At 34.8% G+C, this 17076-nt stretch overlaps 2 protein-coding genes across 4 annotated transcripts in view; one reads left to right on the top strand and one right to left on the bottom strand.

Annotated features, from left to right (window-relative positions):
* The window catches only part of MED27 (mediator complex subunit 27), a 419936-nt gene that overhangs the window by 282696 nt on the left and 120164 nt on the right, over positions 1 to 17076 (top strand). The gene's annotated exons all lie outside the window — the stretch shown is intronic.
* The window catches only part of nAChRalpha6 (nicotinic acetylcholine receptor alpha6), a 143592-nt gene that overhangs the window by 13296 nt on the left and 113220 nt on the right, over positions 1 to 17076 (bottom strand). For all 3 annotated transcript variants that reach the window (XM_069505467.1, XM_069505461.1, XM_069505453.1), the window contains exons 5-7: positions 3097 to 3277; positions 1641 to 1716; positions 668 to 862 (exon numbers count right to left, since the gene is read on the bottom strand). In XM_069505467.1, coding sequence (XP_069361568.1) covers positions 668 to 862; positions 1641 to 1716; positions 3097 to 3277 — 452 coding nt within the window. The remainder of the gene's footprint in view (positions 1 to 667; positions 863 to 1640; positions 1717 to 3096; positions 3278 to 17076) is intronic.

Here is a 17076-nt window from a genome sequence, read left to right as displayed (position 1 = left end):
TCGAAATGAAAACTTTGAGCGCACATAAGCGCGAATTTATATTTAAATGTAATATATATTTGCACAGCTTCGGGTGAGCAAGTAGAACTTATTATTATAGTAGATGGATAAATCATTTTAATGTTTACATTTTGTTGTAACTTATAAGTCGTTTACTTCTACAATAACACTGTTTGCAGAAATTTATCAAATGCTAATTACAAAACCACAGTTATGATAATATATGAGTTTTTGGGTAAGTAACTCATTAGGATTTGTATTTTGTTTTACATTAATAATATTAATGTTTGTTTTTTTATCACCAGTTTTTTTTAAAGATAATGCGGTTAAAACAAAAACTGTAATATTTTGACTCTAGCGATAGTAAAATCAGCTGTATTTTCACTGCATTGTGGTTGTGATCAGCTTCTTTATTTACAAACTAGCTTATGGTTCGTACTGATATGCTTTAAAATATTAAAAGACTAGTTTATTCTTGCAACTTTGTCCACGTGGACTGCACAAATTTCAAACCCCTATTTTAACTTCTTAGGGGTTGAAATTTCTATCTTTTATATTCTTCTAATCCGTCCAGAGGTTTGCGCTGTGCGTTGATAGATCATTCAGTCAGTCAGTCACCCTTTCCTTTTATATATTTAGATTTAGATTACAAAAATATCATACTCACCGAGAGTTAGTTTTTCTCCAGAGTCGGGTGGCAGTGTGAAACCGAGGAGAGCCATTGAAGATATAAGAACACAAGGAACTATTAGATTGAAAAAATAATATAGTGTTCTTCTTCTAATCATAATTGTAAAGGTCACGTCCACATACGGCTCTGGACAGCAGGCGTACGTTATTGTATTCTTTTTTCCTGGCATACCTGAGAACATTCGTATGATAATTGGATTTATTACATTTCCACGCACATATTATTTTTTGGAGTACGTGATTTATATCATAATCTTGAGAAAATATCTTGATATTGTTTGTACAAAATAGCAGTCATAAGCATATGTTGGTGTAATGTATAATCCTTACGGGGTTTTTTTTTCTCTGGACATATTTTACAATACACTAATTCTTAATTAAAAACGGCTACTAAATTAACAACCCATATTTTGAATTTTTTTTCAATCTGACCGCACTATCGAGAGGCATTAGATTATGCATGACTGGTATATGCACAAATTAATCAAATTAAATATACAGCGTGAAATTTTAATGGTTGTTTTCCCGCAGCGAAATGATTTAGCTTTGGTCTAAATGGATTTATAAGAAAGAAATTATTAGAATCAAAAATGGAAAAATTACAATTGTTGTAGAAAACAAAACTCGAAAACGACCGCGAACCAATAGTATTACCTTACGATAGCTTCGCGAGCGGCTGTGCGTGCAGGCTAGTTTATATGGCGTATCACTACGGACGAAAGCTTATTTTGCTCTAAACATTTTCACTTTGTAGGCAGTGCGTGCGATTCGAGCTTTTCGCGCTTTCGGGTTGATGAATATTTTTCTAATTATTTCAAAACAAAAACCTTTTAAATTTCTCTTTTTATTCGATATTTCGATAGTACTGCTGAGGGCAAATCGTTCTGCCGCGGGAAATCAACCATCAAAATTTCACACTGTATTTATTTATAAATCCCCACAAAACTTACCTATTAAATACCACTCTCCATTCGTAATAAAATCAGATAGATCGCCACCTGCCTCATCTTTGAGCACGAGATCCAACTGTTACAGTAAAATATGATTAGTATCGAAATTATTAAACATATTATCGCTACTTTCTTGCTACTATGCATTATTACTACAAGGTCTGAAAATTACACATGCACAGTTTCGAAAATTCACAAAAGTTTAAATTTTACAGAAGACACTAAAAAGAAGAGGGAAATGTGAAAAACCATATTATATAAATAAATATCTAAGTTACAGAGCATGCTCACTCTTAACATCTATATATTTAATGAAACCAACTACCATACGGAAAGAACAAGAGATCTATTATAATAAAACGAAAATGTTTTACAGGTCTCTTTTAAATTTAGAATCAAAATAATAATTTAATTTAAAAAATTACATGCAATGTCGTAGATAAGAGTAAAACAAGTAAATAAATCAAAAATATTGTTGAGTTCAGCAAAATTTTTTGTTGTAATTTAAGATTATATTGAAAGTAGATATTTGTTACTTCTACTGAGAAGTGAAAATGTTGGAAATGTAGATATATATATTATTATAGTGAATCCGTATGGTAGACAAATTGAATAACCAAACTATATTATTAGAAGGGTGATATTGTGTTTGAAGTAAGTATATAATTTGTCTGCACCATGCAAAATAGTACATACAAAACTTTTGGGATAGACGAAATCCTTTTGGTTTCTCACATGGTTCCCTTAATGGTCAACTCTGCCCTTTCTAACTTTCCCCATCTCAAACTACTATGGTATTAACTGGGCCATTTCAACTAATTCTTATTTTGATAGTTCAATTATAACAAGGACTATTTCAAAGATTTACATTTATTCAATTTACATTTACATTAGAATTCAATTTAGGTAGAATTATTAAAAAATGAAATTGAATTCTATCTGCAGTGTAAATCTAAGTAATATCTTCAAATAAGAATTATATGTAAAGCGAAAAACGGTCAGCCAATAAAATAAAGATAAGTTGAAATGAGCCAATTAAGTTTTATACAAAAAACCTTTTAGAATTTAATTCGGAACCCTCATCTTAGTCATAATTTTCTGTATGAAATAATTTTATATTTACTTTTTTCTCAATTTTAATTTACGTCTAAATGGTTTCGATGAAATAATTGAACCAATTGAAAAAACAACCGTTGGAAAATTTTCAAAAACCTTTACGTTAAAAGTTACTCAAACTTTTCCAATAATATTATTGGAAGCCAAAGGTAGGTTTTTCTTTGCCGTTCAAGTTTCTTTTATTTCTTCATTGTATTTATATTGTACATGAAACTATTTTATCTATTCTATAGAGTTTAGACTATGCAGTTTTACTGATCATTTTAAGATTATTTATAAATGATATTTTTAAGTCATCTCATAGTTTTTTTTTAAATAACCAGCCTATCTTTCTCTGTACCTGATTGCCGTCGTAAGTCCAGCTACCGAACTTCATGTCGCAATGTTGGTCATCGAAGGGAAACCAGGTGATGTCTATCTTGCATGTGCTCTTGAAAATGCCCGGGGGTACGTACAGGCAACTGCCGTTGTTTCTGACCACCACGTTGGTTTGGTACGTCCCATCAAAACCCTCGTCAGCACTAGAAAATCGTTAACCTTTAACCTAACATTTCATCGATACAACGATAAAACAACCTTGCACAAAATTTGTCAGTTTCCTTAAAACAACCTTGCACAAAATTTGTCAGGTGCCGTAAAGAAACTGCGACTGTGTGGTGGTCAAACTCAACACACACTGTAGAGGATATTATGTTTCTGTAGTCAAGTTAAATACAATATTCACACTAATGCCTCACTCCCAAAAGTTATAGACGACAACATTGACCCCAGACTAATAAAAGCCAAACCCGAGCGAACGAAACTAATGAATCCCCACTCAAATAAATCCGCTGATCCGAATCGAGACCCAAATTGTTAACCTAAAAAAGCTTTTTAATCAATAGAAGAACGCTTTTAATTTACGTAAAACGTTCCGCTGGCGAGCCATTAAAATTTATTACGCTTCAGCATTTTTAAACTTCGGCAAATATATTACAGTATTTCATACAACACTGTGCAGATGATAAATTATGAAATTTCAACGTTGAAATTTGAAATTTTAACATCAAAGCATTACAAACAAATCGCAGCAGAGCAAGAATAAAATTGAATCAAAACTAAAACGTTAATTAGACAAAGCTTATTGTCGAAGAAAATAAAGTAAGTTTTAAAATTTATTTATCAACGAATTAAAAATACTTTTTATACGAAGCTGTAATGAAAGCGTAGGTATACTTTTAAATTAGCTTTAACATTTTATATTAGTGCTTTGGTTTTATCAGGGACGTATTTAACGTCGAACTGTCAACAGTAAAAGAACGGTGTTGAAAGAGAAGTTATTTTATCGTTGACAGCGACTTCATCCCATCGCTTGTTCAGATTGAAATGTACATTATAAGTCCCGCAAATTGCTAATGTGCGTGGCCACCATTTTAGTTACGTCAGCACTAGACCGAAGTTTCGAGCTGATGGTATATTTTTATTCCGGCTGTCGTCAAAATGACGTCATTTCGATGTTAATGAGACATCCAGCGCAATAAGAATTTGCGGGACTTATGCAGACTTTCTTTCATCGGGGCAATGAAAGAAGTTTATTTTCATCATTATCAAAAAGTTCATCATCTGATAAGCGAAACGATGGTCGTGGTGCGTCAAATCGACGACTCGCTGGCCATGTAGGTACATTTATTTGATCATTTTCAAGTGTGGCAACCCGAGTAGGAACTGAGGTTATTCCACGTGAGCAATTGTTACTTTCCCAAAGTATCAATCGTCATATACGTGTCTCACCCCCTACTGAATTGTCACTGTATCTGAAAACAGTTTTTTAATGTTAGATTTTTTTTAACTAAATAAGACTAAGGGCTGATTTTATTTGTTGATCCCAATAATGTTTAACTGAAGAATAAATTTTAACGTTTTGAAGTTAATTTCTTTAGTTTTAGTTTTTGTATTGAAAATCCATCAAATCTATTCAGTCGAGTCATTGAAAAATTAGCCCTTAGTTCGTAAAATAAAATTCTTAAGCAAGCAAAGATACATTCATACGGCTTTTTTGTGGTTACTATCTTATCAATTAGAACTATAACACTTACCTTTTTATGTTTTTTCATAGGTTACTCAGTATGACATTTATTACAATTTATAGTGCTTTTAATTTGCTTTATGACGTACACAAAATTAACTTAGAATTTAAAGTTCGCGACAGGTTGAGATGGCAATCGGGGAATGAGGCGGGGGACGCCCCTCACACCCACACGTCACCCGCGCTCGCCCGCACCGGGTTAGCGCGAGGGGTTGTACGGGTGTGCGGGCGTTCCCTCCCCGATTGTCATCTCGACCTGTCGCGTAGAGCGCACTCTACTTTTATTTGAACTTATCAAACCCCTTTAACTTCTATCACCCGAACTTAAATAATAAATAAAATTAATAAATAAATAAACCTCTAAATTTTTTTTTGTTTGATATATTTTGTATATATACATTTTTTTTTGTCTTTTTTTTCCTTTTACTTACGCTATCTTAATTTAAGGCGGCTGCTTACTAAAACACCAATCCTTAATTAAGACTCGCTGCAGTGTTATTCTAAGGGCCCTATCACATTAAATACTTTTAGTTTCACCATCAGAAACTAAAGAATTGAACTAAATTAGTTCCTATAAGCAAAAATCATGTTCTATGAGCTGTCAAAAATAGTAAGACAGTTGTAAACAAAAACGAGTTATAGTGTGCAATTTTTTTTGTTAGCAATCACCCGTTTAGTGATCATTGGATTTATTTCACTGCACACTAATTCAAAAGCATGATTATTGATGGTAAAATTGTTTTGAAGCTATGGTTAAAAAGAAACTACTGAGTTAGATACCTATCGCTGTAGAATCTGCATTTAAAATCGGAGTTAGAGAACATAAATTAGACTTTAAACTTTAGAAAGAAATTCGCGGCCGAAATTAATAATCAAGCCTATATCTAATCTGTCGATAGGTTATTTAGCAACCAAGATTTGCAAGAGCAACCTCTTTGTAATTTTTTTTTTGACAATCAACAACGTCGCTAAGTAACGGATTACAGATAGATTGATTAATTTCGGTCGTTAGTGTGCTCATGGCCTGAGAGCTGAAATCTTCGCAATTTTCTAGAAGCTATAAACCGTTACACAAAATTAAATAGATTTCAGAGTACACTTAACTGTTATTTTGTCTGGAACGTCGTCTGAGTTCAATTGAAATGTAGATTACGTCGCGTCCGAACCCAACAGTAGGTAATGGAAGTAATTATGTAAGTACTAAGCGTCCGCTGTCTGTCTGTCTGTTTTTCAGCGGACTGTATCTCGTGAATCGATTTCAATTTTCAAAGTAAGATAAGATCCAAGTGGGGTACCATATGAAATGGTTTTACTTGTACATTCTAAAACAGATTTTTATTTATTTTTACGCATGATGGTTTTTGATTTATCGCTCAAAATGACGAAAAAATACGACTGTAGTACGGAACCCTCGGTGCGCGAGCCTAACTCGCACTTGGCCGGTTTTTTCAATGTTATCTTCACAATATAAAGTTAAAATAAAGTAAACTGCAAAAAAGTCCCAGCGAGCTGTATAGAAAGTTAACTGAAAACCAAGCTGGGGCGTTCTAAACGATCGATCACCCAGTAACTGGAGTCGAACTTGCTCACAGTTCCACTTGAAATTAAAAGACACTCGGGAGAAAAGTAATTACTTTCTTTGCATTCAACGAGAGCGGGAACGAATTTCTCGGTAAATGAATTTCTTATGAAAATAATGAAAATAAAACAAGGGAAATAAATACAAGTTGATACTGTTGTTTGTATACAATTTGATTGTATACAAACAACAGTAGATTGTTGGTTTGTTCTTCAATCACGTTGCAACGGATGTGATTGCATGTGTATAGATAAAGACCTGGAGAGTGACATAGGCTACTTTTAATCCCGGAAAATCAAAGAGTTCCCACGGGATTTTTAAAAAACCTAATTTTACGCAAACGAAGTCGCGGGCATCAGCTAGTATAGTAAATTAAATACCAGTGAAACGTATTGAATGCTGTTACACTTTGGTCTCACATAGGCATTAAATCTGTAAACACTAAAGGAAAATGAAGTAAATGTCTTCGGTTAATTTGGCCGCGCTCCAAAGTGGCGGTACAGTGGCATTTGATAAGGGAAGCTTTTAAATCACTTACAGGTTTCAGTAATAAAGGCAGTGTTTACTGTCGCTTTGGTGTTTTGCCGTCGTCGAGCTTAAATAGCCGCCTGTCACACCAAAGCGTAACAAAAGCCATGCCGCTGCCGCCGCCACCGTGCGGTTGAACGGGATGCTGTGTGAAGGTAAAATGGCGTGAAATGAACGCGCAGCGAACGCTTGTTGTATTTTGGTGCGTAGAGTGCCATAATATTTTGTCTTCAATCCGCGGGCCAGAGTGTTTGCAGAGTGCTCAAAGCCCTCAGAGCGTAGATATATATAAAAAGCTTGAAGCAGTCATGATCGTCATTCACGAGACCTCTGCAAGTGATCAGTGTGCATTGTGTAACGACCAACAGCTTTAATAATACTATGTCCATGTATGCTGCTACTATTCAATTGCAGCGGTGTAATGATCGCAATCACCTTCACGGCTCCGATTGGCTGTCAGCCCACTGTCGGCTAAAATGCACAGTAACAGCAACCACAACTACTGCGATTGTAGCTATACGATTCATAACTATCGGGTGACAATCACGCTAATAAGGGCTACATTTCCTGAGCGATAACTTCTGCTCAGACAGGGTTCGATTTGGGTATCGGGAAGTTTGTGGTTTCCAAATTAGTTGACATTTTGTGATATGATTTCTAAAAATATGAACTTGATTTTCATAACTCTTATCATAATAATATAATGTATATGCCAAAACGTTAGGAAAAGCTATAACCATGATACTGCATGCATTTATGTAGTAGAATAGGTAAACAATTATTGTGAGTTAGTATAGCAATCTGCAAATAGTGTATAGCAAAATGTGAAAGGACCATCTATATATGTACGATCATTTACTACTCACATGTAGCAAAAATTAAATTAAATGAAATGAAATGAAAAATGAAATCATTGCAATTGATATAATGTACAAATTTTATTTCCTAGTAGCTATCGAAAATGTACTAAAGAAACAAACATCAATGACGAACCCTTCTAGCAACAAAAACAACAACTTCACAAAGAAAAACATTGAGCAGTAAATTTTCCATTCAGACAACATGTTTTCGAGTCACAGTTCGAAAATAAAGAACACGCGACAATAAATTCAAAGTATCTATGACCGGAGGCGAGACTCGGAGAAAAATATTTATCTTCCAAAAGGTGTATGACCTCATAAAATATTTTGTGCCCAGTGCCAGCATTGTCCGGTGTGATAGCGGGACCACCTTAATACGGATTTGTTGGCGGTCTGCCAGCTTAGCGTGGCATACATCGTGATTCCAACTTTGTACTGGATATCAGACCTTATTTTATACTGTATAAAGACCATTGGGTTAAAAAGATTTTTACGTTGCTTACTGTACAAGTCATGAATTCTACATCCGCCACTAGAGATTTCTGTTGTCACGAATTTGCACCGATTTTGGGCTCTTTCACATTGATAATGCATTTAGTTCTTTTATAAGCTTCTGGGTTGTCGTTGGCTTCAGTTCCCAATTTGTACGTCCTTAAATAAAAGCTAAATCTGGCAAAATTTAACGAAATGTACCTACTTTTCAAGTACACATGGCATTTTTCTACGATTGTAACTTGAATTAAGTATTTATGATATTATTTTAGCGTTTAAACTATCGTGAGTTTATGATATTACTCAATATTTACTAACCACTTCTCTCCCATGACTTTGTATGTGTGATGGGTTTTTCAAATTCTACGATTTACAAACCGTAGGTTCCGTACCCGAAGCTAACGGGACCCTATTACGAAGCCTCCCCTGTCCGCCGATCTGTCCGTCTGTCAGCGGGTTGTATCTCGTGAATAGGTAGAGAGTTAAAATTTTCACAGAATGTGTATTTTTATTGCTGTTATAACAACAAATAGTTAAGAATTTCAAAAGGGGCGTCATGATAATTTAAAAAAATTTAAAAGAGTTATTTCTTGTACGATGGTACGGAACCCTTCTTGGGCGACTCCGACTCGCACTTGACCGATTTTTCTTTTTGCGGTATGGAGCTCTAAAATTATGATTCAAAAACGCTGCTTTTGTACTACAGCTACTATACAATATATTTGCAGCATTTATTCGTCAGCATGTCAAAGGAATAAGGTAAGGGTCCTTAAATCTGCTTCAGTTTTTCACGACTCTCGGTTTACATGTTTTTTTTTACCTGTATAGATATAATTAAAGTTAATTTGATGATTTCATAATACCGCAGAACTTCGATTTAAAATTATTTTAGGTCTCTTGACAGACACGATAGGTAGACAGACAGATTACGAAGTGATCCTATCAGGGTTCCTTTTTTCCTTTTGAAGTACGGAACCCTAAAAATGGTAAAACCTTGTTAATATTTTAGCATTTAAACTACCGTGAGTGATTTCCATTATAAATACTATCTGTCCCGGCTTACTCACGTTGTTGCTTGTTAATATTATCAGTTTCTAGTAGGTGTTTACTTTGTACCAGTGTGTGAACACCACTCCTAACCCTTGACTTTTGCGCACAGCTGATAAGACTTATCATTTTAGCCTTCATATAAATAAAATTAGTATATGTCCTTCATTTTTGAAATCCATACTGGCCATATCCATACTAATATTATAAATTTGAAAGTGTGTCTGTCTGTCTGTCTGTCTGCTAGCTTTTCACGGCTCAACCGTTCAACCGATTTTGACGAAATTTGGTACACAGATAGCTTGCATCCCGGGTAAGAACATAGGCTACTTTTTATCCCGGAAAATTTAACAGTTCAGTAAATCCACGCGTACGAAGTCGCGGGCATCAGCTAGTTAATTATAAATGCGAAAGTGTGTCTGTCTGTCTGTCTGCTAGCATTTCACGGCCCAACAGTTGAACCGATTTTTATGAATTTGGTACAGAGTTAGCTTACATCCCGGGGAAGGAAATTATAGGCTACTTTTCATCCCGAAAAATCGAAGAGCTCCCACGGGATTTTTAAAAAGCCTAAATCCACGCGGACGAAGTCGCGGGCATCATCTAGTAAGTATGATTATAAAATATGCTAAAGTGTCTCTGCCTGTCTGTTTGTCTGCTAGCTATTCACGGCCCGACATTTTAATCGATTCTAATGAAATTAGGTACAGAGTTAGCTTACATCCCGGGGAAGGACATAGGCTACTTTTAGGGTTCCGTACCTCAAAAGGAAAAACGGAACCCTTATAGGATCACTTTGTTGTCTGTCTGTCTGTCCGTCTGTCTGTCAAGAAACCTACAGGGTACTTCCCGTTGACCTAGAATCATGAAATTTGGCAGGTAGGTAGATCTTATAGCTGACATTTGGGGAAAAATGTGAAAACCGTGAATTTAGGGTTAGATCACACAAAAAAAATTAAATTGTGGTCATGAACTAATAATTAGTATTTTCAACTTTCGAAGTGAGTGACTATATCAAGTGGGGTATCATATGAAAGGTCTTCACCTGTACATTCTAAAACAGATTTTTATTTATTTTTATGCATCATAGTTTTTGAATTATCGTGCAAAATGTCGAAAAAATACGACTGTAGTACGGAACCCTCATCGCGCGAGCCTGACTCACACTTGGCCGGTTTTTTTAATCCTGGAAATCAAAAAGTTCCCACGGGATTTACAAAAACTTAAATCCACGCGGATGAAGTCTCGGGCATTATCTAGTACCTACCTACTTAATATTTTAAAGCCCACCCGTTGCATTATTATCGTACCTACTCCTAGCTAAAGATTTACGCTTAGTAGGAGGGGAAAGGGGAATATAAGGTCGTTATTAACATGGCTAATATATAATTTCTTTTAATATCAGTATTAACGATTGAAGCATGGATTTTCGATGCACAAAAGTATCTAATCCATAAATAATCCATAAATTTTAATATTATTATCCTCAATATATATTTTATTACCAAGTTTATCATCATTTGTAGCCGTTCACAAATCATACATTTAGCGTTCATAATATTTTAAGTAATTTTGGACTTGGCATAACTCCAAATCTGGAGCTCATTCAGAAGATAATATTATTAGTTAAAGATTTAAGCTATGAGTTAAATGTTCAAGAAATGTGTTTTTTGTACATAGGACTCAATTCAATTCAATTTATTTAATTGCTTACAAAAATGACTTTTACAATTTTACTCCTCAAAAATAATTCCCTCATGCCAAAGGAGTGCTTAGACATTAACAACAATGTGACATTGTATCACATTATCACATTGTTGTTACATCTTATTCTGCAGGATCAGAGTCTCTGCTGTGTCTCTATTGTATCTAGAATTAAATGCAAAATTTTAGTAGGTATCTTTTTAATTTTGAGAATATTAATATTTTGATCAATAGTGCACTCTATATCAGGTTTTAATAATAACTGGAAGAGATCGCTTTAGCGATAAGGCCGCCTTTGCATGCCACAGCTATTAGATTAAGATCCTGTCTTGTGTTTTTTCAATGTTTACTTTGTGTTGTGTAAGTGTAAATAAATAAATAATATCATATCAGGCTTCTACTCTAGCTTTAAAAAATTTATTAAATTCCATTTAAAAAGATAATGTAATAAAACTCTTAATAATAGTTTAGTTCACATACAAAAAATATATTTCATAAGTATTAAAATAACATAATTATCAATATCATGCATTATTTTGAGAAACACTACACTTATAATAATTATATCAATAAACTTTTTCTCTGTAATTTAATAGAGTATCACTACCTGCAAATCTTAGATCTATGTCATATTCATTCCCTGCCTGTTGCACGTTTATTACTCCAGTATTAATAGCATCACAAACCATCGTGGCTTCTTTTCCGAACGGGACTTTATAGGGAATTTTAATCCTTAAATATTTATCTTGCAGTTTCCACACCGCCTCCTCTAACTTCACCACACTTGGCAAAACTTTCAAGTCTTCAAACACAAAAGCATTTGTATCATTTTTCATTACCGTAGTTTGTATAAGTCGATGGAAAATTTTCACTGTGATATTTAAATTTTCTGCGTCTTCCAATGTATATTCGAGAGTATAGGTATCGATATCGTATTTCTCTTTTACAATAACATTTTTGTTTTTGTTGCACAATTCTTGCAATTTGATTTCTGCCTCGATGAATTTTTCCTTGATGTTTTCTATAGCTGATTCTGATTCGAGGTGATGAAGTTTGTGAAATCTTCTCGGGTGTTTCCTTGTCCAAGGACAAACTTTTTTGTTGTTCTCCCAGCGACAGTGTGAACTCACAAAAGATAATATCGCTAACATAAACAGAAGTCGATACATTTTCTTGAGACACAATATTCTTTTCCTGTCCGATCTTTTGTTGTCCGATTAAATAAATGAATTGAATTGAATATTATTATACTCGATTTAGAACGCGACTATTACGCTTTGAGATAACTGTCGAATGAACTCATTATTCTTCAATAATTGTATTTAAATGTAGTATGCAACATTCATGTATGTACCTACATATATTTATATGTGTCACTTTACGATAGCGTCCTCTGTGCTTTATATTTACCTAATGTCTTATCAAAACTATATGGAAGTTAAAATGCGTAAAATTTTACTCTAGGTTTTAAACATCCAGTATCAAAAAAAATGTTTTATTGTAAATGACACCTGTAATAATAAAAGTGTCACCAGTAATCAAAACTATTGTAATAATTACAAAGTTAAGTTAAATAATTACAAAGTTTCCTAGAATAATAAAATTGTTAGAACCCATTAGCTAAGCGTTATCTACTTAAAAAGTTTTCCTAAGGATTCTTATTAGACTCACGTATTAGTAACTCTATTTTGAACAAGTATCTCATTTCTCGTGGATCTAAGACTAGTGGAATTCGCCGATACAAGTTCTTTTAACTGCACAATATTTTGTAAGGATGACATATTTTTACACAGATTTGTTTTTAAATTTAAATTTAAATCTAATATGTATTTGATATACATAAAAACAACTATAATAAATAAATAAGTAAACATATGTTTCTGTTTTATTTTTTCCCATTTTATTTAGTCTTTTTTCATTTTGCCACATATTATTTTCTTGAAAATTTACTGATGGATGCTTTCGAAATTGTAGCAGACCGAAAATTGTTGATTTCAATTTTCTTACTTTTTTAGTATTATAGTATATATATAGTATATTACTATTATAGTATTGCTTATATTTTAAATTTGCTTGCTAAATTTTTTAGTGATAAGTTTTTCTGTATGTATATACATTTCTATTGTTGTGATTATCTACTTACTAGTAGGTATTGCTTTTATTAGTAAAGTTCAAAGTGTAAAGAATGAGTTTGCTTTGCTTCCTTAAATTGGTTATTTCGTCATTACTATTTGTCTTTTTTGTAATTGTATACTATGTAAAATCTTATTCTGTTTCATTAGATTTTTTTGTGGAAAAGTTTTTTAAAATCTATTTCTTCATTACCACCTTTCATTATCTACTCTTTTGCCGAAGAAATACTCTGGGCAAACAAAATTTGACTGACTGACTGACTGATCTATCAACGCACAGCTCAAACTGATGGACCGATCGGGACAAAATTTGGCATGCAGATAGGCTAAATTATGATGTAGACATCCGCTAAGAAAAGAATTTTAAAAATTCAACCCCCCAGGGTGTATAATAGGGGTTTGAAATTTACGTAGTCCACGCGGACGAGGTTGTGGGCATAAGCTATAATTTATCTATACATATAAAACTCAAAGTCCTGACCAACTGACTGACTGACTTATACATATATCAACGCACAGCCTAAACCGCTGGTCCTAGAGATATGACATTTTGAGAGTATGTTCTTTGTAAAGACAAAGTATCCAATAAGAAAGGGTTTTTCAAAATTCCATCCCTAAGTTGGTTAAATGGGGGATAGAAGTTTGTATTAAAGTCCGTCATTTTTGAAGTTATTTGCATGAAAATTAGTATTTGGGGTTTCGGTCACAAATGAAGAAATACGTGTTTCAGGATTTTTGGAAATTCAACCCCCACCTTGATTTTCTAAATTCCACCCGAGCGAAGCCGGGGCGGGTCAGCTAGTCCATAATATAAAAATGAATCACTAAATGTGTTGCTCATCGCAAATCTCGAGAACCGCTGCACTGATTTCGCTAATTCTTTTTTTATATTCCTTGGAGTACGAGGATGGTTCTTACGGAGAGAAAAAATAATTCAACCTCACCCTCAATTTTCTAAACTCCACCCGAGCGTCTTTTACTTCCATAACATAGCCTATTCGAATCTGATTACATTTGTTACATACTTTGTTGGTCGTAACTCCTACATTTTTATTCTGATCACGTAGGTACCTACTTGTAATTCTGCCCTGGATATATCGACCGTCCCAACCCTTGCAGGGTTGAAGATGTGTATGATCAAATTGAAACTTTGGTGGATTTTTTTTATTTTTTATTCAGATACAAGTTAGCCCTTGACTGCAATCTCACCTGGCGGTAAGTGATGATGCAGTCTAAGATGGTAGCGGGCTAACCTGGAAGGGGTATGGCAGTTTTTATTAAACCCATACTCCTTTGGTTTCTACACGGCATCGTACCGGAACGCTAAATCGCTTGGCGGCACGGCTTTGCCGGTAGGGTGGTAACTAGCCACGGCCGAAGCCTCCCACCAGACCAGACCAGAAATTTAGAAATTATAAAATTCTAAACCCCTGCCAGGAATCGAACCCGGGACCTCCCACTAATAAGAGCACAGCGCATACCACTGCGCCAGGGAGGTCGTCATATGTTGGTTGATTTAAGTGAAAAAGTTTACGAGATTGGGTTGTTGGCAGAATTTATGGCAAAAACGATAAAAAATTTAGGTATCCTGCCTACTTACTTTTAGGTACCTACTCCCTAAAAACCGGGTAAGTGCAAGTTAGATTCGCGCACCGAGGGTTCTGTACTCGGGTATTTTTTTGACGTTTAGCACGATACATCAAAAATATTTTTATTGAAAACTAAGTAGTTGGCCACCCCCGGCCCGGAGATGGCCCGTACACCCATGCTATCCCGCACCGGGTTATCGCAGGGGCTGTGCGGGTGTGCGGGGCGTCCCCACCCCGATTGCCATCTCAACCTATCGCGTACTATAGTATCTATGGAGTCTAAGATGGTAATTTGCATTAACGGCGTAAGCTTCCAAATTGGTCTTGCCGAGAATCGAACTCAGAACCTATCTCTTATAAGCTGTGCTACAAAAATGAACATTTTGAAGATTAATGTTAGTTTCAATTAAAATAACAAAGTTTTAACTTCCTAGCTTAACTTTCTTAATTGTTCTCACGTTATTCTCCCTACACTGGACAAGGGGTCGACATGAGTTGACCCTTGTACAAACGGCTAAGTACGGATAAAACTAAAACTGAAGTGATCTTACTTCAGCTGATAAAAGTTTGCTTTTTATTGAAAACTAAGTAGTTGGCCACCCCCGGCCTTTACAATTCTTATTGAGGGACGTTATGTAAAACCTTTTAAGTTTCTAGACCCAGGCTTTGAGCTTTAGGTACCTACCTACGTCTATATGTCATCCATACTTCCTCCATACTAATATTATAAATACGAAAGTGTGTCTGTCTGTGTGTCTGCTAGCTTTTCATGGCCCTAGTCTAGCGCGCCACCAATCACGGATTTCCGCCTTCCTCAATGCTCATCCACCCGCTCCCCGCTATCTTCTTCAGATCATAGGTCCAGCGGGATGGCTAAACCTGTCTCAATCTTGAAAAGAGACCCCTGCTCAGTGCTCAGTACTGAGCCGGCGATGGGTTGATCATGATGATAAGGGTTACTTGCCATAAAGTTTAAAGTTTTAAAATCAAAGTTTGAACAAGAAGAAAGAACTTTTCAAACGATATTAACTCAAAAGAGGCTCATGTAGGTAATGGGATACGTGTTCACTAAACAGGCTTACTATCGTCTTCACATTATGGAGCTGGCTTGCGGCCAGGTAGACGACAAGCTCTAATAGTACCTACTACCACCTAGCTTCTTTTAGTTAACCTCATACAAACATTCTTGTTCTACTTAAGTACCGAGGTTAGTACTTTCAACACTTTCTATTGTCTACATAAGATAATATTTACGGAGTCTAAGTGCTAAAAAAAATACGAGGCATTTCATCACGAAAAAAATTACGAGAGCAGGCTCATTTTTTGCGCAATTATATGACTGTTGTTGGTCTCAACAACATAGACAATGGCCCCGATTCTCTAGTCTCTCTCTAAACTAAATTTAGAATATCTGCATCCTTTTCTTTTTACTAATGCTAAAAAAGGAACGGAACATGACTTTCACATTTAAAGACTCTAAATTTTAGTGCACAATACAAATTTAAACAGTAGGTTCGCGAGTGCGTGCTAAAATCACGGGTTTTACCATCTAAAAATTAAATTTAGAAATGTCAAACTGCTTCTGTCCTTTTCATATTACAATAGTAAGAAGAGGGTGCGAATACTCTAAAATTAGGTTGTGCTTAGAATCGGTGCCATTGCTCTACAAAACGGGCTATCTCCTTCTAAATGTCGATGTACATAATTTTCTGCCGCGTACTGCATAAATATTGCATAAGTGATACTAGGTCTTACATAAAATAAATTTTGTATTAGAGTATTTTGAAATTTTAGAATTTTATCAAAAAATTCAAAACTTTGTTTCAAGATGCTATTTGCCAACCAGCACATCAAAACGAACGCCGAACGGCAACTTAGAACTACTTGGGTTCATACATTACACCTGTAAGCTCGTCAGGTCAATAGATTTTCCTTATATTACAATAAAACTTTATTCTCTTCCTTTTAGTTAGTTTACAATTTCAACTGTCGTAATATTTCAGTTTTCACTAAATCTGTACACCCAAACCTTTAGTTAAAAAATAATGGCGCCGATTCCGTTGTCTTTCTCTAAACTAATTAAGAGTAGATGAATCTTTTTGTTTTAGTACATATCGCTACAGAAGGACGGAACATGAATTTCACATTTGAAGACTCTAAATTTTAGTGCAGGTACGCTAAAAATTTAAACAATAGGGCAGCTAAAATCACGAGGTTTGAGAGCTCTAAATTAAATTTAAAACTGTCAAGCTATGTCTGTCCTTTTCATATTACATTAGAAGAAGAGGATGCAAATACTCTCAAATGATTTGAACTCAGAATCA

This window comes from Maniola hyperantus, chromosome 2 (genome assembly GCF_902806685.2).
Source record: "Maniola hyperantus chromosome 2, iAphHyp1.2, whole genome shotgun sequence".
In the NCBI taxonomy this organism is placed as follows: domain Eukaryota; kingdom Metazoa; phylum Arthropoda; class Insecta; order Lepidoptera; family Nymphalidae; genus Maniola; species Maniola hyperantus.
Note: the sequence above shows the minus strand (reverse complement) of the source record. Positions and strands in the feature narration are given on the sequence as shown.